At 39.3% G+C, this 26229-nt stretch overlaps 1 protein-coding gene across 1 annotated transcript in view; it reads left to right on the forward strand.

Annotated features, from left to right (window-relative positions):
• Positions 1-24233, forward strand: part of LOC134360086 (fibrinogen C domain-containing protein 1-like) — a 33651-nt gene extending 9418 nt beyond the window's left edge. The window contains exons 3-7 of the mRNA XM_063074167.1: positions 2080-2236; positions 9056-9192; positions 17555-17651; positions 23002-23181; positions 23974-24233. Of these exons, the coding sequence (XP_062930237.1) occupies positions 2080-2236; positions 9056-9192; positions 17555-17651; positions 23002-23181; positions 23974-24233 (831 nt within the window). The remainder of the gene's footprint in view (positions 1-2079; positions 2237-9055; positions 9193-17554; positions 17652-23001; positions 23182-23973) is intronic.
• Positions 24234-26229: the final 1996 nt, after the last annotated feature.

Raw genomic sequence — 26229 nt, forward strand, 5'->3', positions numbered from 1 at the left:
TCAGGCTTAACACAATGACATTGCTACCCACTTTCTATGTCCATTGGCATAGCTGTTCTCTGCAACATTAACAGCATAGAACATCCCTTAATCATTTATATCACTTAACCATAAAGAGATTGAAAAATCTGGAACTGTGATCCTTTCAGCAGGTACATTTGAAGAGTGATTTAAAATCAGAACTATTTGATAGAATAAATGAGAAAACTGCCAAAACAGCTGGAGGAAAAATAACCAGAGGGAAACGGCAGAGAATACATTCTTGCAGCCTGCTGTTATGATCTAGAAAGCTCTCCCTGAAAGGGTGGTAAAGCTAGACTTAACAAGGCATTTCAAAACGGAATTGAACAAATATTTGAAGTGAAAAAAAAAAATGTAGGGATGCAGGAAAAGTGACTAGGGGAGAGGTAGAAGTCAGATGAAGCCTGAACAACTACTTTCAAACTCACATCATTCTCCAATCATTTCTATTATTTTCCACTGTGGGTTCTGCATTTACATAGTGCCATATTTTCACTGCAGTAACAAGGGGTCAAATTCAAATCAGAATCAGGTTAATATGATCAAATAATTGGAAATGATAGAGCTTCATTGCTGGACATTACTCATAGTCACAGGATCACACTTGATAAATAGTTCTATTGGCAGAGAATTAGTTGCCCATTTTGTAGTCAGTTCATCTTTCTTTCCTGTTGAAGGCAATGGTGTCTCAGTGGTTTAGCCCTCTTACTTTTGATTCAGAAGGCATACTGCAGAGACTTGAGCACAAATTTAGGCGGTCAAGGTGTGTGTGTATGTGTTTTTACACATGTATATTTGTGTGTGTGTGTGTGTGTGTATACATATAACATATATATATCTATATATGTGTGGTACCACTTGGCAACAGCTGTATAGGGATGGGGTTCGTATTCTGGAGATGGAAAGAACAACCAGAAGGCAGCAGAAGAGAGCCAGGAGAAATGCAGCCATGGTTGCCACCAACTACCACCACTGCCACACATACATGTATACATGTCCCACCTGCTATAGAGCTTGTGGGTCCAGAATAGGACTGTATAGTCATCACAGATCTCATCATTAAAGGAGTGGACGTCGTCATCAGATTTCGATGGACAACCGAAGAAGATATATATATGTGTGTGTGTGTGTGTGTGTGTGATGGTGCACTACAGCAGTCTTTTTCTGTAGGTACTCATTCAGAGCAGTTAGGTTTTGATATCCAGGATTTTCATCTAATTATGGTTTCCATTAGAATTTCACGTTAACATGGTGTGACTTAGAGGGACATGTGGAAGAAATGGCATCCCATCTGATGTTAACCTTGTTCCCCTGGGTGGTAGAGATTTAGGTATGGAAGATATTGTTGAAAAGAAAAACTTTGGCAATTCTTTACGTTGCCTACAAACTTATAGATGGGACACACTGCACAAACAGGATACGTTGAACATGAAGGAAGTGAATATTTAGGGAATAGACAAGAGGACCACTTTGTCTTGAATGCCTTTGAGCTTCATGAGTGAGTAGACATTTTGGCATCATATTCTTGACTTCAGATGGTGGAAAGATTTGGGGAACTCACAAGTGACACAAAGCAAGAAACCAGTGCCCAACTTGTTCTTGTAAGCATTTGTTTCTGTGGTTGCTCAGTTCAAATTTCCATTAATTGTCCTCCTCAGGACAGCAATAGTGGACTTATTCATCTTCTGAGGAGGTACAGTGCAATTCAACACCATGCAATAACCAAAAAGAACACCATTGCTTTCATCAATATTGCAGCAACAGAGGATGCTGTCGGCATGAGAGAAGTTTTCTGTAGAATTACAGATATCCTGATATCCTGGGGTCTCCAGTAGTTATAAGTGCAGCAAAAGCTATTAATTATAATAAAAATAGAGATGTGGGATGATGAGGAGTAATAAAAGGTCTGCTGAGTTCTATGACTGGTGTTAGAAAATAGGGCATGTCAGAGAATGAGGAGTGCCTTTAGTGGCAGGATATTCCAAGACTCCTTTAGGAATACAGCCAAGTGTTGTCAACACCTAAATTACTTTATTGTACTATTTCTCTTCCCCATAGCTGCTCTCAGACAGTCAGGTTAACTTGGTTAAAGTCGTAGGGTCGATGAGTGATGCATTGGATTCTCTCCAGAGAGAACAAGGAGCCTTAAAACCCCATGTGAAGGCAAATCTAGTGAAAGGACCAACCAAACATCGCCCCAAGCATTGCCCAAATGGTAAGTATGATTAATGCCCTCACCTTTATTTCTGCTGGTACCCTGCTCATTCTGCCTTATCTGTTAATCATTCCATCCTACTTTTGTGCAACTCTTCCGACCCGTGCTTCTCCAAATCTGACAGAAAGAGAGAAAAGGAATTAATAAATCAACACATTAACTGTCTTTCCATTGACCCATTCATAATCTTGAGATATTGCAAAGCATTTTACTTCAAAAGAGCTGCAGTCATTGTTGTCTGATTAAAATCTGTGACATCCAAATTATTCCCATCAAGAAATCATAAGCAACAACGTGCTGATAATCAAATAGTTATTTTAAAGAAATTGAGTGATGAAGCTTGTTTTTAAAATAATGCCATGGGATCTTTCAAATGCGCTAAAGGAGAAACACTGTTGGATATCTGTTCAATAGTACATCTCTTCCCCAGTAATGGCACAGTAAGCATTAACCTGCTTCAGATGAATGAGCAGGTCACTCAGCTCCCTTATACCTGTTTCAGTATTCAATAAAATTATAGCTAGTCTTTTACATCAGCAGTATTTTCCTAGATAGTCTTCACATTCTTTGATTCCCTTAATATCCAAAAAATTTTTATCTTTATCCTGAGGAGTAGCTTCCACACTTCATTTGGGTAGTGAATTTCAAAGATTCGTCACCTTTTGAATAAATAAATTACTATTCCTTTTTCCTAAATAACAAAACCCTTGCTTTGAGACTGTGACTTCTGAAGAGGAAACATCAATTCGACTCGTATCCTACCAAGCCACTTAACAATTTCATATGCTTCAGTGAATTCATTTCTCATTCTTCTAAACTCGAGAGAGTGCAGGCTCAGTTTGCTTAATCTCAGCTTGTATGACAAACACATCTTTCCAGCAACCTGTCTATAACAATGATTCACATACAAGTTCACCTGTCATTCTGAACCTTTTACTTCCTCACCCCTGTCTTTCTACCTTTTCTACCGAAGTGGTTAACATTATAATTTTCCACATTATTTTCCACCTGCTATGCCCTTGCCAATTCACTTAGCCTATCCCATAAAGACTCTCTCCATCCTTACAGTCCACACCATCAACTAATTTTACATCATCAGCAAATTTGGGAATGTTAGACTTGATACTCTACTTCAAATCATTTACTATATATATATATATATATATATATATATCGTGAGCTCTTGGTCCAGAACTGACTCATGTGGCAACCTACTGGTTGATACTGTTGATACTAGTTGATACTACCTCTTTGCTCCTATACTCAGCTCCCCTTGTTATGAACGCTAACATGCCATTAGCTTTCTTCACTGCCTGCTGTACCTGCATGCTTACTTTCAGTGACTGATGAACAAGGACACCTAGATCTCGTTGTACTTCCCCTCTTCCAAACCTAACACCATTCAGATAGTAATCTGCCTTCCTGTTCTTGCCACCAAAGTGGATAACCTCACAAACTACAGCCTTCCAACCCAAAAATAACCTGTTTATTCTTACCCTCTGATTTCTCTCTATTAACCAATCCTCAGTCCTTACCACCATATAACATCCAATATACACTGTACCATGAGCTCTGGTTAACATGTGGAACCTCGTTGCACAGATTGGAAAATATAAAATGTATCACCACAATTTAACAAGAGGGAGAAAGGCATCAAAAATAGGGGAAATTCTGTAAATTATTAGTTCGGAAGTGGAACCAGATTCCTGGAGAATATTAAGAAGCTCAGATAGAGGCAATATGGACATAAAAGAGAAATCATATATGACAAATCCATTGAATTTTTTTATATCTCTTGTCCATCAACCTTAGATAAGCAAAAGCAACATTTGAATGTATAGATCACAATGAATATAGTAAAAATAAAACAAAGATGATACTGTGCCATGTAAGTTGTTATAAAGGCAGGTATTCTACATATTTGGTCAAAATGGTAGATATTTAGAAGCTTTTAAAAGAAGACAAAGATTTAGAAAGGTAATTTCAGGTTATCTAAAAGCATGGTCAAGAGGAAAGAACCAAAGGAAAATGGGAGCAACACACACAAAATGCTGGAGTAACTCAGCAGGTCAGGCAGCATCTATGAACTGGAATAAATAGATAATAGACAATAGGTGCAGGAATAGGCCATTCAGCCCTTTGAGCCAGCACCGCCATTCACTATGATCATGGCTGATCATCCACAATCAGTACCCTTTTCCTGTCTTCTCCCCATATCCCTTGACTCCACTATCCTTAAGAGCTCTATCTAACTCTTTCTTGAAAGAATCCAGAGAATTGGCCTCCACTGCCTTCTGAGGCAGAGCATTCCACAGAACCACAACCCTCTGTGTGAAAAAGTTTTCCTCAACTCCGTTCTAAATGGTCTACCCCTTATTCTTAAACTGTGGCCTCTGGTTCTGGACTCCCTCAATATCGGGAACATGTTTCCTGCCTCTAGCATGTCCAATCCCTTAATAATCTTATATGTTTCAATCAGATCCCCTCTCATCCTTCTAAATTCCAGTGCATACAAGCCCAGTCGCTCCAATCTTTCAACATATGACAGTCCCGCCATCCCAGGAATTAACCTCGTGAAGCCACACTGCACTCCCTCAATAGCTAGAATGTCCTTCCTCAAATTTGGAGACCAAAACTGTACACAATACTCCAGGTGTGATCTCACCAGGGCCCTGTACAACTGTGGAAGGACCTCTGTGCTCCTATACTCAGCTCCTCTTATTATGAATGCCAACATGCCATTAGCTTTCTTCACTGCCTGCTATACCTGCATGCTTACTTTCAGTGACTGATGAACAAGGACACCTAGATCTCGTTGTACTTCCCCTTTTCCAAACTTGACACCATTCAGATAGTAATCTGCCTTCCTGTTCTTGTCACCAAAGTGAATAACCTCACATTTATCCACATTAAACTGCATCTGCCATGCATCTACCCATTCACCCAACCTGTCCAAGTCACCCTGCATTCTCATAACATCCTCCTCACATTTCACACTGCCACCCAGCTTTGTGTCATCTGCAAATTTGCTAATGTTACTTTTAATCCCTTCATCTAAATCATTAATGTATATTGTAAATAGTTGCGGTCCCAGCACCGAGCCTTACGGTACCCCACTAGTCACCGCCTGCCATTCTGAAAAGGACCCATTAATCCCTACTCTTTGTTTCCTGTCTGCCAACCAATTTTCTATCCATGTCAGTACCCTACCCCCAATACCAGTTGCTCTAATTTTGCCCACTATCCTCCTATGTGGGACCTTATCAAAGGCTTTCTGAAAGTTCAGGTACACTACATCCACTGGATTTCCCATGTCCATTTTCATAGTAAATTAAATGGTCGATGTTCTGGGTGAAGACCCTTCATCAGGACTGGAAAGGAACGGGGATGAAGCCAGAATAAGAAGGTGGGGGGGGGGGAACAGAAGGAGTACAAGCTGGCGGGTGGTAGGTGAAACCAGGTAACGGGGAAGGTAGGGGTGGATGGGGGAGGATGAATGAAATGAGAAGCTGGCAGGTGATAGGTGGAAAAGGTGAAGGGCTGAAGAAGAAGGAATCTGATGGCAGAGGACAGTGAACCGTGGAAAACGGGAAGGAGGAAGGTCACCAGAGGGAGATGATGGGCAGCTGAGGAGAAGAGAATGGGTAAGAGGTGGGGGAGGTAGAATTAGAATGAAAAAGAAAACAGGGAGAGGAGGGAGAAGTTACCGGATGTTCATGCCATAAGGTTGGAGGCTATCCAGACGGAATATGAGGTACTGTACTACTCCTGCAACCTGAGGGATGGATGGTGAGCATGTGTGAGAGGGAATAAGTTTTGTCGGTAAGGAGAAGGAAAGAGAGGGAGAATGGGAGCCAGCACGGACATGAAGAGCTAAGTGACCACTTTCTGTGCAATCATATGTACAAGGTAAGACAGTTAAGTCTGACATAAAAGAAAGGATTAGAATTGATTAGGAATAATCTGGTTTGTTCTTCTCTGGATTTTAAATTGCCATTGAAAGCCCCGCACTTACATTTCAGAAACATCATATTCATGCAGTGCGGTGTGGGTGATTTGTGAGGAGCAAGAGTATTCCCTTTTAAAGGTGATAATTGCAGAAATATATTTTAAGCAAAAAGTGTCTCAGAATCTGTATTTAAAGCCAAAGTCTGGAGCCATCTGTCTTCATTTGTAACAAGGCAGTTCATAATCTTAATTATTTTCATTTCACTCAAAGTTCTTCAACATACTTCAGGTACAGTGGGAGGGAGAAGGTGGGGTGGGAGAGATTGCCTCTGTGTCAGTAAGTAGTGGATGAATCCCATTCAGAGATCCAAATACACTATCCAGGCAGACACTCACAGAACATTATATGCTCTGAGACAACATTTTTACTGTATGTCAACTTGAATTAGTTCAGACATGTAGAGTTAGGGAATAAGTCGCAGAATGGATATCAAGCTGGATACAAAATTGAAAAACAGTATGGAACTTAAAAGTAGTAATTCCCATGATGAAAATGTTCTTTCACAGGGATATGCCGCCTTTTACAAATATAACTTGTATTCAGAAATGTCAACAATTTCCAATGGCAGAAAATTAGAGGTGTGGTGAGTACTGAGGAGAGCTGCAACAAATGCATGAAGATAAGTGTGCAGAACAGTCAATGTGTAATTGAGAAATGAGCTTCAATATAAGTTTGGGTGAAGTCAAGACATGGAAGCCATGTCTTGCTCAGAAATTAATGTGGATGTGGGTTGAGGCACAGTGTGTTTATAGGATAAATATCACTAAAAGGATGCTGACATGGCCATCGAAAGAAACAAACAACACATTAAAATTTATTTCTCAAGAAACAGAATTGAAAAGCAGAGAAATTATATGGAAACTTGATGAGGTTATTCTTGGAGTATTATATAACAGTTCCGGTATACATGTTATAAAAGTCATATAGGGACACTACAGATGGATAAAAATAACTACTAGAATGTTATCAGAACTCAAAGAATTCACTTAATGAAAGAGGTAAATGGGTCCTTTTTTCCCTGGAGAAGAGACTGTTGGGAATTTTCATGTTTAACAGGTTAGATGTAAGGAGAATGTTTCAGTTGCAAACAGTACCTGACTAGGGTCCACAAGATATTAAGTAATGCTGCAGGGAATTCACAAGGAACTTCTTTCTCCAGAGAGTGGTGTGAATGTGAAACCAGGTATCACAAGGATTGGCTTAGGCAAGTACGACAGATTCAGCTAAATAAGCACAAGGGAGAAAATATAGCTTTTTATTAAAGGGATTAGATGAAAAGGGGTGATAGGAAGTCTATAAATGCCTGAAACAGCAGTTTCTATGCTATTGCTGTTTTATAATGTTTTGTAAGCATTAATGAATCAGATTATTCAGTAATCTCTGTACCTCTGTTCCAGCTGCCAAAAGCAGAACTCCCTGGTGGTCAAACACTTTAATTCCGATTCACATTCCCATATGTTGGTCTATGGCCTCCTCTTGTGTCAAGATAAGGCCACCTTCAGGGTGGAGGAGCAACACTTTGTATTCCATCTGGGTAGCCTCCAACCTGATGCCATGAATATTGATGTCTCCTTCTGGTAAAAATATTTTTCACTCCCCTCTTCCCTCTTCTTCTATTCCTACTCTGGCCCCTTACCTCTTCTCACCTGCCTATCACCTCCCCCAGGGTCCCTTCCTCTTATGGTCCATTCTCCTCTCCTATCAGATTTCTTCCTCTCCAGCCCTTTATCTTTCCTACCCACCTGGATTCACCTATCACCTTCTAGCTATTCTCTTTCCCTCCCCCACTTTTTTTTTATTCTGGCGTCTTCCCCCTTACTTTCCAGTGCTGAAAAAGCACCTCGGCCCGAAATGTCAGCTGTTTATTCATTTCCATAGATGCTGCCTGACCTGTTGAGTTCCTCCAACATTTTGTGTGTGTTGCTTTGGATTTCCAGCATATGCGGACTTTCTCATTTTTATTATTCAGTAATCATCAGAATGATCAAAATGCCTGCCATTTTTTCACATCAACACAGTAACATCTTCTGTGTATCTTGAGGCTGTGAAAGATTCTTCACAAGTGAAAGTTCTTTCTTTCAGCTCTTCATTTGTTAATAATCATTGTCATTGTAAAATTGGTAGGGTAATATGGAGTATTGAGGGACCTTGATATATGAGTCCAAGGATCACTGCAGGTGGCAGTACAGACAGAGGAAGTGTGAAGAAAGCATAAGGGACACTTTCCTTCACTAGCTGGACTATAGAATTTAAGACCCAGGAGGTTATGGTAGAGGTTTACAATGCACAATTCAGGACATAAATGGAGTGCCTTGCACATTTCTGATCGCCGGAGGAATGCAGAGGAGATTCGGCAGGATGTTATCTGTGAAGCAATATATTGGATATGAGGAGACTAGACTGGCTGGGTTTGTTTTCCTTGAGATAAAGAGGCTAGGGTGGGGGAGGCCTGACAGGGGTATTCAAATTTGTGATGTTTTGGGATACATTTCTCTATTTCTAAATATATAGGTTTGGGGTAAGGAGTAAGAGCTTAGGAGGAACTAACTGATGATAGAATTAGAACACACAGCTTTAATGGGTGGTGGAGGCAGGTACTCCCACAATATTAAAGAAGTATCTAGCCAGACACTTGAACTGCCAGAGATAGAAAGTTATAATTCAAGTGTTGTAAGTGGGATTAATATGTACTTGATAATGGGAATGTGGTGAGAAGGGACTGCTTCTATGCTGCATGACTTTTCATTTCTGTGATAAAAAATTGCAGGTTATCTAAACCCTCTCTTTTTTTCTTTGGAAATCCCTTGCAGACCCTCGCCCCAAAGACTGTTATGATATTTTCTTGAAGGGGCATAAGGAGGATGGAATATATTCAGTTTTTCCTACCCATTATCCAGCAGGATTTCAGGTCTCATGTGACATGACAGTGGCTGGTGGAGGCTGGACAGTAAGTAGCCAATCTGCAACTGAAAAATGATAGAAATCTCTTTTTTTTGTGGAACTCCATCCCATGTCCCACATCCAATTTCATTCCCTCATATCATTCAATCCGTTCTATCATATTTCCGAAATGTTCATTCTCCTAATCCATTCCACCAAGTCATACAATCTAACTCAACTTTAGAATCTAGAAGATACAACAGTACAGCATAGGAGCAGGTACTTTGGCTCAAGATGTCTGTGTTGACCATGATGCTACATTAAATTAATCCCATCTGCCTGCATATGATACATATCCCTTTATCCCCTGCATGCTCATTTGCTTGTCTAAATTCCTCTCAAATGTCACTATCTTACCTGTTTCCACCAATCCCTGGTAGACCACCACTCTGTGTAAAATCCTGCTTAGCACATCTTCTTTAAACTTTCTTACTCCCACTGTAAAGCTATCCCGTCTGGTATCTCACACTTCCATCCTGGGAAAAAAAGATATTGTATACATTATCTGATATTAAATGGAACCATTGAACCATCACACTTCTCATATTTTTATAAACTTCTCTCAGGTCTCCCTTCAGACTTTGACCCTACAAAGAAACCAGTCCATGTTTGTTCAACCACTCCTTCTAGCCAGTACACTCTCAACCAGGCAACATCCTGGTGAACTTCTGCATCCTCTCGAAAGCCTTCCTATAATGCAATGACCAGAACTGCACACAATACTCCAAAAATGGTCTCACCAATGTTTAAAACAGCTTCCCAATTCAATGCTCCAACTGATGCCGTACACCATCTCCACTTGTGTTTCCACTTTGAAAGAGCTGCTGACTTGTATTCTGAAAGATCCTGACATTTACTTTATGATTTCCACTGGCATTGGACATCCCAAAATGCAACATTTTATTTTATTCTAGTTCTACATACTTTCAATCATGCTGATAATCTATTCCATTTTAGTTCCTCAATTCTATAGTTTAGTTCCTATTCAATTATGTTCCCCATATTATTTCATTCTGTCTCCCAAATACTATTTCATTCTCTATCTCACTCACTCCAATTTCATCTTCACGTTTTATCTAATTCTCCACTCTTCCATTTTATTTCCTCAATCACAATCTGATTATATGCTCACAAACTAAAATTATATCATCACTATTAAAATTTCTAAGCCTCATATTTCAAACTATTTCAGGCTTGATGGTCCTTAGTGAACCAAATCTGTCCGCTGAATGTCAGCAACTGATTCACCAAGCCCAGACAATTTGATTTTATTTTTTACATTTTAGATTGTTGTTCTCTAATTTGTCCTGCTTGGTTGGCCTGGATTTCATTTGGAATGGATTGCTCTTAGTGCCATTGCTTTATTAATGGTTGAGTCTCAATTCAGAGCAATGAGATCTATTAATCAGCAGCTTGAAATGTAATACTGAACTCGCAGCAATGAAACAGGCCATTTGGTCTATTAATTCTCCATATGAGCCTTCTTTTACGTTGAACTACAAAAAATATTCTTCCATTCCTTTCTCCTTCATTTACTTTTACAACTTAATCCTAAATGGCTTTATGCTGTTCACTTTAACTACTTGTGATAGGTACTCCCAATCCTAAATCTCCAAATAGATTTATCACTGATAAATTAATCTTTGTTGCCTTAAATTTGGCATTCTTCATAAGTGAAAACGTCTTCTTTACATTCATTCTTTATGTGCTGTGTCATCCGGCATAGGCAATCACGATCTTTCCATGACCATGATTGTTCTTGGCAAATGTTTCCACAGAAATGGTCTGCCATTGCTGCCTTCTGGGTGTTACGTACCCCGTAACTGGGTTGCCAAACCAGCAGAAATGGACCACTTAGTTGGAGTCTGGATTACTGGAACTAAGAAAGTTTTATTAAAGAAATAAGTAACACAGTACTCTAATTGTAAGCATATAAATTCAACAGGTTAGCAATGATAAAACACATATGTACACAGAACTAGGATAATAGGAATCAATCAAGCTCTATCACAGTCTAGGGGTAAAATGATCAGTCTCAAGTGACACAGAGTTCAGTTCAGCTTAGTACAGTTCGCAGTAATCACTGTTGTGCCGTTGGAGAGAGAGAGAGAGGATGATATGCAAATCTGATTCAGACAGACCTTGATGTTCTTCGCAGTTAGCTTTCGGGCGAACCCTTTTATGTTTTCTGTGGTCACTGACTGTGACCCCTCCGTTCTGGATACGACCATTCTTCCACGGTGAACCCAGTACCCAGGCAAGGGCGGACACACACACCAGGTTCCCACCGATCGTACCTTTTCACCCTGTGCGTCTATGGTCGGTGCCCGCGACCAAACCTCCAACTATCACCAACTTGTGGGGGCACACCGCTTTTCCAGGGTCTTGTTATCTCGTGGTGTGTCTGTCTTACCTTAGCGAACCTGTTCTTTTTATCCCCCTGCTGGGGTATCGCCTGTCCATCAAACTTCAAACTGTTCAGGTTCAAAGTAATCGGTCTGTCAATACTCGGACTGGTGTCTCTTTCCGTTATCTCTCTCTCCTCTCTCATTAACATTTTGAACGTTTCTCCATTTGTCTCCCTTATCTCTCTCATCAGCATCAATCTTCTGATAACTTGGTTTGTCATCACATGGGCAATGTCGCAAGACAGGTGACCCCAGCCATTATCAACTCTTCAGAGATTGTATCAGTGGTCACATAACCAGAACTTGTGATATGCACATATCACCATCCACTACCTACTCCCATGACTTCACGTGGCCCTGACTGGGGGGGGGGGGCTAAGCAGGTGCTACATCTTGCCCAAGGGTGACCTGTAGGCTACTGGAGGGAAGGAGTGCCTTACATCTCCTTTGGTAGAAACATATCTCAACCCCACCACCCATATTAAACATGTTATATCTCTCAACTTGTTAATATGCTACATCTTAGAATGCTGTTTATAGAAGGAAAGAAATCTAATTTACTTATTAAACGTCAGTATTACCTAACCATTGCCCTGGGGTTCTCCGGGGAGATCCAATTCCATAGACAGACCACACACTAACTGACTTGACCTTTTAATTTGTGTGCCCTGCCACAATTTGACCCCAAAATATATCACCTCATACTTGTCAGGAGAAACTTCCACTTACCAACACTTACCCCCAAATTTACATCTGATCTATATGATGCTATGGGCATCCTTCCTCCCTTTCCACAACACCACCATTTTTGTCATCTGCAAACTTAATCATTGTGTTTTGCCTGACCCACTGAGTTCTTCCAGCATAGTATTTGTCTATCTACTCCAAGTGCTGGCATTTTCTCTCTGATCACCAGTGTAACTCTTCCACCCTCTCCCACATCTGAAACTTATATACCCTGCAACTTTAACCTGCCCTTCTGTCAAATACATTTCTGTGATTGTAATAGTATTATAATTTTAAGAGCTGATCCATGTTCTAAGTTCAGAAATTTACCTGTGAGCCTCCTTATATTAAAAGACCTCCACTAGACCTCCCATTTTTCTTAACACATCGCTGTTTGCTTTATACAAAACCTATACAGTATACATAATGCTTGAGAAGGTAGTGATCTGGAGTCATATTACCTATTGCAATTACCAGATGGCATTAGGTTGGTATTAACTTCTTTTGACTTCATGGATTAGCTCTCTTTAGCTACTACTATGAGAATATGAAACCAGTTATAGAGACATAACTGTAGTGACTTTGATTCTATACTTGCATCTTGTCTGTTACCTTTCTCCTATTACTTTATCAAACATGATTACCTTCTCTCTTTTGTCATTTGCTTGGCCCCCAAAGGAAGTTAAATTTATTGGCTGAGGACTGGATGGTTGGTTTGATCTATATCAGTGAGATCTTCAGTGATGTTCTTCATCACCACACTTCAAACCTGTGTATTCTTTTCCTTTGTCTCTTCTGTAAAATCCAGCTTTCACATGTAGACAATGCTAATGCAAAAACCAGATTTCTTTTCATTTCTATGACTTGTAAGGACACAAATCGGAGAAATCAAAAGGAGCAGGAATATGAACATACCGGCACCTGCAGGGGGTAGCAGCCCCACATAATCATTAAGTGCGTTAAGAATCCTCGTGTGTGTACACTTGTGTGTTATTATCTTTTTAACTTGCCACTTCAATAACAATCAAACTTTAAATTCCTGTGCATTCAACAGAAGTACCTTTTTTATTGACATTGAGAATCAATCTTTGCTTCATATTGTTTAGAGCACACCATTTTTATTTTATGTTAAGTTTTTTTTATAAACCACTTAAAATCTTAAAGCAGTTTGAATTCCCCAGGTTTGCCCATCACATTACATCGAGATCAGGCTGCATCATTAGAAATTCTATTTGCGGTATCCAGTTGAAAGCAGTCATTCATGTACAGACTCCCCTTCCTGTGAGCCCAGTCCTTGTTTATTCACCAGTCCCTGATAAAACACCCCAGTGTAAGCCACAGCGGAACTCTGTACTACTGCATTCCAGGCCTCTTTTGCATTATTAGATTTTTGTTGTCTTACAGCTGGTGTCCACACCTGCATGTCTAGGCTTCCATACTTAGAAATTCCCTCCGTGAACTTTTTTGATGAGCTAATGCATGAACTCAACAAAAGATGATAGCAATTTAATACCATCTGATAATTACAATATTAAGATTCAGAATCAAGTTTATTATCACTGATTGATAAGATGTGAAATTTGTTGCTTTGTGGCACCAGCACAGTGCAAAGTCATAAAAATTACTATAAATTACAAAATACATAAATAGTGCAAAAAAGGAATAATGAGGTATTATTCATGGACCATTCCAAATCTGATGGGGGCGGGGGGAAGAAGCGGCTCCTAAATTGTCGGGTGTGGGTCTTCAGGCTCCGGTACCTCCTTCCAGATATAGTGATGAGAAGAACGCATATCTCAGACATTGTGGGTCTTTAGTGATGGATGCTGATTCTTGAGGCACTGTTTCTTGAAGATGTCCTCACTGGTGGGGAGGGCTGTGTCAGTGATTGACCTGACTGAGTCAACAACACTTGGTGGTCTCCTACGATCCCGGTGAAGCAACCAGTCAGAATATTCTCCACCTTACACCGAGAGAAATTGGCAAGAGTCTTGGGTGACATAAGAAATCTCCACAAACTCGTAACGAAGAAGAGCAGCGGGTGTGCCTTCTTCATGTTTACATCAATGTGTTGAGCCCAAGACAGATCATCTGAGATGATAATGGCCAGGAACTCGAAGCTCCAGATCATAACACCCTGAGCATTATTTATAGAACAAAGACAGGTTAGAGAGCATGGGAGGTCTGATGGTCTCAGTTATAATTCATTTTCTTTGATTACTATAAATCATAATAAGATTATGTTAAAGGTGCTCTTTATGCACATTTAGGATATAGTCAGGTGTATGTCCTTATACACATACACAGCATGGTAGCATAGTGATGGGTGCAATGTTCTACAGTACCAGCCACCAGGATTCAATTCCCGCCACTGTCTATAAGGAATTTGTATGTTCTCCCCATGACTGTGTGGGTTTCCACTCACCGTCCTAAGACGTACCGGTTGGTGGGTTAATTGGTCATTGTAAATTAAACTAGGATTAAATTAGGGGACTGCTGGATGGCATAGCTCGATGGGCCAGAAGAGCAAAATCTGTGCTGTACCTCAATAAATAATCCTTATTATGTATGTTCAAGTTTCTCTTCAAATTGAAATTTGTGAAACTAAGCGTATCTGCCTTCTGATTAATGGGGGGGGGGAAGCACAGTAACATAATGGCTAACGCATTGTTTTACTGCACCAGCAACCACCTGCCAGTAAGGAGTTTGTTTGTTCTTCTTGTGACTGTGTGGGTTTCCTCTGGGTGCTCCGGTTTCTTACCACATTCCAAAGAAGTATACGGTTAGGGTTAGTGAGTTGTGGGCACGCAATTCTGGTTCTGGAAGTGTGGTAACACTTCTGGGCTGCATTTAATTGTATCACAAACAAGAGAAAATCTCCAAATGCTGAAAATCAAAGTAATACACACAAAATGCTGGAGGAACTCAGCAGGCCAGGGCAGCATCTATGGAAAAGAGTAAACAGTCGACATTTCGAGCTGAGACTGATGAAGGGTCTTAGCCTGAAACATCAGCTGTTTACTCTTTTCCATAGCTGCCGCCTGGCCTTCTGAGTTCCTCCAGCATTTTGTGTGTATTACATTTCATTGTATGTTTTGGTGTACATGTGATAAATAAAGCTAATCGTCTCCAATCATCGGTGCCTCCAATGGGTTCAGAAGTTCAGCAACAAATGATGGAAATCAGGGGCAAGGTGTAAATGTGCTGAATGATATTCTTTGTCTTGGCCCAAAACATTGAATGTTTATTCCTCTCCATAGATGCAGCCTGACCTGCTAAGTTCTCCCAATATTTTGTTTGTTGCTCTGGATTTCCAGCATTTGCAGAATTCCTTATGTTTATAATAGAATTATGACATATGTAACATGCTCAAAGGACTGAATAGCCTTCTCCTCTCCTCTGAAACACATCACTAGCCTCTGTCCCTGTGTGACAGGCACAGAGTATGGGGAAAAAGCACCAACAGATTTGATCCTTTCCTCAGACATTGGGGAATTCCATGCTTTCAGACTGAAACACTTATAAGGAATATACACTCAGTGACTATTTTATTAACTACCTCCTGTACTTACAAAAGTAATAAAGTGGCCACTAAGTGTACATTCATGGTAATCTGCTGTCGTAGCCTATCCACTTCAAGGTTTGATGTGTTGTGATGCTCTTCTGCACACGATTGTGGTTATTTGATTCAGTCGCCTTCCCAAAAGTTTGAAACACTCTGGCCATTCTCCTCTGATTTCTTTCATGATCAAGGTGCTTTCACCCATAGAACTGCTGCTCACTAAACATTTTTGGCTTTTTTTGTACAATTCTCTGTAAACGCTAGAGACTGCTGTGCTTGAAAATCCCAAAAGATCAGCAATTTCTGAGATACTCAAACCAACAATCTGGCACCAAAAATCATTCCACAGTCAGTCATTTAGATCACGTTTCTTCCCCATTCTGATATTTGATCTGAACAGTAATTGAACCTCTTGACCACGTGTGCATGCTTTTATGCATTGAGTTGCTGCCACATGATTGGCTGATTAGCTATTTGCATTAATGAGCATGTATACAGCTGTACTTAATAAAGTGAGTGGAAAAGGATTTTCCATCCATTAACACTTCATTGCCTGGTGAACTTTTTAATTAAAACAGGTTTGGGAGGCAGGATCTGATCCCCATCATGGCTCCTGTCATACTCCATTACAGTAGGTGGCAGTAATGCACCTTCCTGATAGGTGCGAGTCGCCATTAGCACAAAAGAAGAAAGAACACTTCCTTGCTTCACATGAAAAAGGACAAGAAGAAAAGGAAACAATTTTAGCGAAGTCCATTTCTGATTTTCTTTTCATCATGATCCTCAGCTTTGATAATTACCTCATTGTCCTATCAAGCCTAAGTTTTAATCTTGTAATGGCGTCACAGGTCCCCATTCATTGACTAAGCAAATCTAGCACTTCCACAATTTCTTCCCACTTCAAAGAAGCAGTAGCTTTAAGGCAAACGCTAAGATTAGTTTAGTGAGGTGACGAGTCTGAAGGGAAATCCATGGAGAATTTTCTTCTTTCACATACTAATTTCTGTACATTTGCTCCTAGCTATAAGAGGGCTTGAGATCTTTATAAGAGGGCTTGAGAACTTTGCAGCAATTTTCTTCTTCACATCTTTATTTCCTGTTGTTGTAACAATATATGAAGTGGTGGAGTGCACTGATTCAGGGTTTCAAATTGAAATGTTGGTAGTTCCTTTTCACCCATCGATGCTGCTTAATGTGCTGTGTTCCTCTGGCAGATCGTTGATGCCTTCAGCTCAATCTTCTTTAGGAACTTACAATACCTACCCAGCCTTTCCTTGTTTTTTTGTAACGATGAAGATACTTTTTTCCTTTGCTCTCTGATGCAACCTTTGATCACATTGTTAAGCAGTGGGGTATTGATATCAGTCCTGAACCGAAATGATTACTGTTTTATATTTGTCTCACTCTTGGTGTCGTTTTTTTGACTTGAAATAGAGACTTGGAATATAGAGAATCCTTTGTACTCCTCTTAAGTATGAAGAATTATTTTAACCATAGCCCGCTCTCTGATGTGCTGAGTATGAAAACTCAAAGTTCAGCTTATTGTCATATTCACCATTTTTGTTAGGGTGGGTGAAGGATATGCATCCTATTTACTACTTTTGTTACAGATGTTGACTAAACCTTGAGTGTTCAATTTTCACATTTCCTTTCATCTTTTTGTGCATTTGCAGGTATTTCAGCGCCGGAAAGATGGGTCAGTGAATTTTTTCCAAGGCTGGGATGCCTACAAAGATGGATTTGGAAGGATAACAGGAGAGCACTGGTTGGGTAAAGAGAAAAATGTCTTATCTGGGAAAGGATGCTGTGCAGTCCTTTCAAGGCTGCTGAGCCATTCAATTATATCATGCCTGACCTGTATCTCATTTCCATTTCCCTACCTTTGCTCTTTTATTTTTGATACTAACAAAAAACAATTGGTCTGAAGTCTTGAATGCACTTCCAGTATTCATAGATTTTTGTGGGATACTGGCCATGCTTGGGGGGGGGGTGTGGAATGGGAAGCCTCTCCACTTTAATTGGTTTGTTTTCTTTCCAGTATTATGGTGAGAGAGAAATGAGAGAGCAAAGACATTCTAATTCCTGTCTACAACACAGTTTCACAATATCACGGAAGATTCCTTTTGTATCATTGCACACGTGCTTCTCTTTAGAAAAAAAGATAATAATGTGGTTTATTAGATGGACTGGAAGCCTAGGACATTCACTACATTAAACATATCAATTGTGTTAATTTGGCTTGGCTTGAATAATATTTGTCAGTTCCTTAGAAGCTTGCTCTGTTTTGTGTTTATTCTGTTGCATGAAAGATCCCAAGGACTCTATTCCAAAGAAAAAGAAGAGATGCTTCTTGTATCCTGACCACATAGGTGCACAGAGGAGAGTATCCTAACTGGTTGCATCAAAGTTCAAAGTAAAATTTATTATCAGAGTACATACATGCTTGGAAAATCTATAGAACAGTAACTGTAATCAGGATCAAAGAACAACAAACTGTGCAAATTAAAATATGAATAAATAACAATCAGTTGTGAGAACACCAGAAATAGAATGAGTGTAGTCATCCCCTTTTGTTCAGGAGCCTGATGGTTGAGGGGTAGTATCTGTTCTTGAACCTGGTGGTGAGAGTCCTGAGGCACTTGTACCTTCTACCTCATGGCAACAGTGAGAAAAGAGCATGGCCTGGTATTGAAACACCAGTGCCCAGGAATGAAAAAGGCTACAAAAAAATAGTGCATACAGTCCAGTCCATCACAGGCAAAGCCCATCCGACCATTGAGCAGATTTACATGTAGCACTGCCATCAGAAAGCAGCAATCGGCAAGACCCACACCATGTGTATAAGGTGAAAAGAGGTATTGATCCTGTGGATAGTCAGAAGCTGAAGTGGCTAGCACGAGAGGGCACAGTTTTAAGGTGCTTGGAAGTAGGTACAGAGGAGATGTCAGGGGTGATATTTTTAATCAGAGAGTGATGAGTGCATGGAATGGGCTGCCGGGACAATGGTGGAAGCAGATACAATAGGGTATTTTAAGAGACTCCTGGATAGGTACATGAGCTTCGAAAAATAGAAGGCTATGGGTAACCCTAGATTATTTCTAAGGTAAGGACATGTTCGGCACAGCTTTGTTTTGTAGGTTTTCTATGTTTCTATCCAGGTTATGCCCTTTTTTTGTTCCTACCATTGGACAGGAAGTAGAGAAACCTTAGGTCCCACATGACCAGATTCAGAAAGTTAGTACCTTATATCCATCAGGCTCCTGAACAGGAATGGATAACTTTAATCACCACTATGTTGAACTGATTTTACAACCTACAGACTCACTTTCAAGGACTCTTTACAATGAATGTTCTCATTAATCTTTTTTATTTACACAGTTTGTATTCTTTTGCACATTGGTTGTTTGTTGGTCTTTATCTACAGTGTTGGTTTTTATCTACAGTGTTTATGTATAGTTTTTCATAAATTCCCTTGTATTTCATTTTTTCCCTGTAAGTGCCTGCATACTTGGATAATAAATTTACTTTGAACATTGACATATATCCCTCAGCCAACTTTATAATAGACAGTCTTCAGGCGCATTAAAGCACTTGAAGTACAGTTAATAATATAATGTAAAAGATCCAGCAAACATTGTTCATTCTTCAAGGGTTCAGAAACAACAATGAAAATTTATCATAGTGCATCTTTTGCAATTTTGATGTAAGAATAAGTGTTAATAAAGACACAAGGAAGAACACCTCTTATTCAAAATTGAATAATAGCATCTTTTATATTGACTTGAAATAGCAGATGGAGCCTCAGATTTATGTTTTAATAAGACAATGTACCTCCAGTATGCACAATTCCTTCAGAACCATACAGGAGTGTAAACTTAGATCATGAACTCAAAAAAGATGGCCCGAGGCGAAACTTGGTCAAGCCAACTGAATAAGCCCCAGACATGAAGCCACATCACAAATGAGAACAGATTGCCAAGGAAGCATCTAAAAGAGATTCATGATAGTTGGAAATGGGAGACAGAGATCAGAGAAAGGGCTAAAACCAAGAAGGAATGGGATTAGAGACAAGGAAGAAAAGAAATTGGGGTTATGATTAGAGATAACACTAAGTTCTGGGTTGTTAGATGGTAGGGAATATATGGTGGAATGGAAACTGCACCATTTGGGTCAGAGAAAAATTAGCGACCTGGAGAAAGGTATTTTAATGGGAAGCTTAAAATGTTCCTATAGGGTTAGATGCATCAGTAAGTAAAGACTTGAGCCATCAGTCCGTTCCAATTGACCAAATTCTTTGTGTCACAATGCTACGAGTAAAGGCACTCAGCTGGTAGTTTATTATTAACTAAAACACATACAACTTATGCTACAGGGGCTTCTTATGCCTATCAAACTGATGATCCGTTTACATTACTAAGATGATTCTTTGTACTATACTCTGCTGGATCAGACATTAATAATTGATACTTGCCATGCTGGCTAGCAATCGCTGATTCACTGAGGGACTATCAACTCAATCACTTTCCAAATCAAACATTCATCCTGACAAAAGATTTCTTTCTTTCTTTAAATCAAGCAAGTATAAACAACTTAAAATGTGGACTTCCTTCTGCCCTCATAATTGATAGCATGACAATTTTCATAGAATTAATTTAGGTTTCCAGCACCTGCATTTTTCTTTAGCTTGCAAATGTTCCCTGAGAAAATGAACAATTGAATTAATTGAAAAATCAATTTCATACTGATCTTTGATTTTTTTTAAAAAAACGAGGATGAGACAACTGGCATCACTTACTATTTTTCTTTAATTTCCTGACTATGCTGTTCTGGAAAGCTTTTTTTCCAGTCTGTGTACTTAAACTTGGAATCAATCCACTTGTTTTATTTCACACGAAAAAAATCTTGAAGCCTTTCATAATAGCAGAATGACACAAATGCTTTACAGCCAATTACGTTTTTTTTTAAGTGGCAGCCATTTTGTGCTAAGCAACCTCCCCAACACACAATGGAATAACTGATTTTCTTTTTGTATTTGTATTTGATCAGCAAATATTGGCACAGGACTCTGTGGAGAACGCATTGTTTTTCTTCAAAGAGGAATCTTTAAAGGCCTCCATTCAACATTTACCTGAAAAACAGCATCTACGGCAATACAAAACTCCTTCAGTTGTAGCAGTGGGATCCGCATGGATTATGGATTCCTCTGGGATCCCATTCTGCACAATAATTAAAATATCAAAAAAAACTGCAGATGCTGGAAATCTGAAATTAAACAGAAAATGTGAAGTTGGAAGCCAATCATGGACCATCTGCAGAAAGAAAAATAGAATTAATATTTCGGGTTCAAGACAGCAGAAATGGAAAGTAAGAAAACAAGTGTATTTCAAAGTGCATCAACATAGGACAGAGATGCATAGGTCCTTCCCTAACTCCTTTTAATCGCTCCTCAATGCAATCAACTTCTGCCAAATTCTACTGCATATTTATGCACTAGGGACAATTTGCAATGACCAATTAACCTACTAACCTGCACAATTTTGGGATGTTGGAAGAAACTGGAGCAACCAGAGGAAACACATGCAGTTACAGGGACAATGCACCTGAGACCAGGGCTGAACCCATGTCACTGGAGATGTGAGGCGGCATCTCTACTGGATGCACATATGTGAATATGAAAACAAAAGGAGAATGATGGAAATACCAGCTGATCAGGCAGTGTCTGTGGAGAGAGAAAAAATGAGTTAATATTACAGGTTAATAGTCTGACAAAAGAACCATCCAGTTCTGATACAAACAATGAATGCAAATTACCTGAAATTGTTGAATTCATTGCTGAGACCCATTTGCTACAAATTGCCGAGGTGGAAGATGAAATACTGTTCCTCAAGCACGGTGAATAATGCCGTAAGCTAGACGCATAGGTCAGGCTGGGAGTGGGATGGGGAATTAAAGGCAGAAAAAAATTGTACGCTCAAATTTGCCCTAATGGACTGAACTGAGGTGCTCAACAAAGCTCTCGTGAATCTGTGTTTGGTTTCTACATCATGAAAACCAAATGAAATACACAATAGCAAAATTGCAAGGTGAACTATTGCTTCACCTCAAGGATTGTTTGCGTTTTTATTTTTATTTACTGTTCTGTGTAAATTTTATTTTGGCTGACTGCCATAGATTAGTGAGCAATTGTTTACAAAATGTTATATAATGCATACATAATAAGTACAAAATCAGGTGCAATGCTTCACTTCAACCTTCTGGTTATTAATATCCATTTTCAATTTAAAATATGTTCCTTCGTCAATTTGTCACTCCACTGACTCGTATCAAATTCAACAGTGATGACACTGAAAAAACAAATTAGTCTTTGTCGCCTTCCCCTGTCATATAAATACCATCTTCTGTTCTAATTATCTCCTTGTATCTCCATTTCCCTCTTCTGCCCCCAAAAAACCTCATCCTGACACAAATTCTCCTACTTAGAAATGTCCCAGTGCCTCATGATAGCCTCCATGATTCTCAAGATCTCTCCTGCTCACAATAACTCCTAGTATCTTGCAGAACCTCCTGATGCTGCACAATAACCATAGCAAAAGTTACTAAATTTTGCAGTGAAACCCTGATATAATAGTAATACATTACTTATACACAATGTAATGTAATTGTCCCAGTAATTCCACATTTTAATGGTAGCAATAATTCAGGCCATCCAGCAGGTGCATTTACCTCTTAAACATCAGTATTCTCTGAAGTTTGTTGGAGCCATTCCATTTTTGTTTCTCTTGTCATCCCAAAAATCTATACAGACAAAAGAATTTAAAATCATATTGATATACATGTAAAACTTGAATGCAAAGTAAGTACATCCGAAATGTGGTTTCTATTGCAATGTCAGAAACATACAATTTTATTATACTATTAGAGCAATAATACCACTTTGTGAAAATGGTTCATATTGCATCCCAATGCTTACTAGCAGTCAGGTTTTCTGCTTTCGTCGATAAACTCAGATCTTATTGACCCACAATTTATGCGGTCAATCTGATGCCCATTTACACGGATAGTTCATGTTGTCAGCTTTGTACCCGCTCCTGATTTCCTGAAACTTTTTTCCACCTTTTAGGTCTGAAAAGGATTCATGCTCTCACCATTCAGTCACATTACGAACTCCGTGTGGAGTTGGAAGACTTTGAAAACAGCACTGCCTATGCACAGTATGGGACATTTGGGATTGGACTGTTCTCTGTTGATCCAGAAAGGGACAGCTATCCACTGACTGTGGAAGACTACACCGGAACTGCAGGTCACCATATCATTTATTTTAACTGACCCATGAATCAGAGTGTCATTGAGAGTGACAGGGGTATTTATCAGGACATCAGGAGGAAGTTCACAGAGGACAAGTAAAAGATTTTCAGGAGGATGAGAAGGTTACTGTTGAGCATGGACATCATAGGAAGGGAACAATTATCAAGCAGCATGATGAGATTAACGGGGAGTGCAGAAGGGAATTAACAGATTGTGGGGGGTAGAATCGAAGGATGAGATCAACTGGAGCCATGGATGTCATGCAATCGTGCTTTCAGCCAATGAACTGCTTTTGAAATGAAGTCTATGATAAAGGATAGGTCATGGGTCTGCCAATTTTCATGAAGGATGGTTCTATTAATAACAATAAAATAACATGTAGTTAATCTATTTTCTTTGAATCAGGTCTTTAAGAGTTATCTTTTGTGCAAGACACCAGGGAAAACTCATTGTTCTTCTAAATAGTGATCATGCAATATTTTTGCATGTATCCAAGTGCAGAATGGGGCTCAGTTTAATATCTAAAACAAAAGATACCACTTGCAACAACAAAATACTCCCACAGTACAGCACAAGGAGTGTTGGCTTGAATTATGCACTCTCTGCAATGAAAATTAAACCCACAATCTATTAATCCACTAGCAAGGGCGACATTACTGAACCAATGGTTACAAATAGCAACTGGTAATGAGTTGGATCTAATAAGATGGCAGGAGTGTCATATATGATAAGGTCAAGACTCAGGACTGTTCAAAGCAGTGCAGTAACATTATTTTTTTCTCTACAGGGGATTCCCTCCTGAAGCACAGTGGAATGAGATTCACCACTAAGGATCGGGACAATGATCTCTCCATGAATAATTGTGCGTTGTTCTACCATGGCGCCTGGTGGTACCATAATTGTCATACTTCCAACCTTAACGGCAGATACCTGAAGGGTCATCACACCTCATACGCGAATGGCATCGAGTGGTCCTCCTGGACTGGCTGGCAGTATTCACTCAAATTTGTAGAGATGAAGATCAGGCCAAAAAATGGAGGCCAATAAAGAGAGGTTTAGCAATGTGACTTCAACCTTCAATCATTGACAAGTACTGAATTCATGAAACAGCTTCACTCATAACTTCAGAAAAACATTATATACATGTGAATACAGATTGTATGTGTACATGACATATAAGCACATGTCCAGTACGTAAGTGTATATACATTACTTACCAAATGCAAATGTATTATTTTATTTAACATTTGCAAACACAATACATACATGTTACATTAAATACAGATGTTATTCTATATGTATGTACATGTATATATCTTATAAAGATACCATGTAATGTGCTGATAGATCACATCTGGAATACCATGTAGAATTTTGGGTCTGCACCAGAAATGGATAAATTAACAGGTATACTACAAAGTATCAGGGCTCTAAGAATTGTATCTTGAGGACAGACTGCAAAACTGCATAAACCTGGAATTGGAAAAATGAAGTTAAGGGTGATTTCATGAGGATTTAGAATTTTGAAATTACGTTTTTAGGTAGGAAGAGGAGAAACTTTTTATTCTGCTGCAGGCAAACCATAGGTTAAGTTTGAACTAGATCACTATAAAAGAAGTTAGGAAATGCCTCATTACACAAAGGGGAGGAAGTGTGGAAATTTTCCCCACAAGAAAGAAAGGCTAACTTAATAATGATTTCAGATCAATAGATTTTTTATGAGTCATGATATGAAGAGACTTGAAATTTAGACACTTAAATGGAGTTTAGAAATGGATTAGTCATGATCTGACTTGATAATATACAGTAATAGGATCAGGGGATTGCGTGCTGACTCCCTTTGTTGCATACTTTGTTTTTCTCTTCACAGTTGCTGCCTGACTGCTAGTTATTTCCAGAACTTCTGTTTTATTCTTTATGTAATGGTGTCCTTTTTTAATTGTTGGGTGAAGGTTCATTTTATTATCAAAGCATGTATGCAAAATACAACTCTGAGAATTGTCTTCTCCAGATAGCCAGAAAATACAGAAAAACCATGAAACTCATTGAGGGCCCCCTCCCGCATGAAAAAGAAAAAGAAACAAAACTCGCAAATCCCAAACACCCAACCCCTCCCTCGCACAATCTCTGGATCGCCACTCGGACACGGCAGCTAACACATCAAATCCCTAACCCTCAAGCTCCTCCCATGCAAAAAAACAGCGACAATAACATTAAACACCCAACCACACCCTCACACCAAAAAAAGTAAGATATTGCCCACCTACCAATCGTTAACAAGAAAGAAAACACAGAAAAACTGACGGAGACCAATATAAATGACAGACTTGAACTTCAGTCTAATCCTTCAAAATGCTCTGGTTCTCTTTAAATATAACTTTTCCTATATAGGCTTTGGTAACAAATGCCATTTCCGCGCCTCTCTGTTTGACATAGAATGGGGGACTGAAAAGGAGGGGAAGACTAATCTGACCAGTAGGTAAACATGGATCTTGGAATGCAGAGAAAGCCTCTGAGGGTTGTTGGGTATACTATAAATCCAATTTACCTATGACTCACTCCATGTCTTTCCAGGTTTTATTTCATGAATCCTTTTCACTGTGCCTGGGATTTGCGGCCAAGTTTTCTCCAATACAAAAATGTTCACTGAAGAGGATGCAATTTGTTTCAATTAATTTATTTTGTTTACATTCTTTAAATCGATTGCAATACCTCACCTTCACATCCTACATTTTTGTGAATTGTATTAATCTGAGATTGCATTTATACTTGTATGGTGAGGCCATTGTGAACTGTTTTGAGAAGTCCATCAACTCAAATGTGACAGAATAAATCAGGATGACACTGGGACTTTGAAAGTTCAATTGTGAGGGTTGGTTTTGTAGGGCTGTGCAACAAGGTGAGGCTGACAATTCTATAAAGTTTAGAAGAAAGTATGGGCACAGCGAGAAGGGCTGCTGACTCATATCTGTGAACCTGGTTCAAAACTGACCACCAGAGCTCTTTTATTGGGGTTTGCATGTTCTTCCTTTTGAATGAATGG

The sequence above is a fragment of the Mobula hypostoma genome, chromosome 21, assembly GCF_963921235.1.
Source record: "Mobula hypostoma chromosome 21, sMobHyp1.1, whole genome shotgun sequence".
NCBI lineage: Eukaryota > Metazoa > Chordata > Chondrichthyes > Myliobatiformes > Myliobatidae > Mobula > Mobula hypostoma.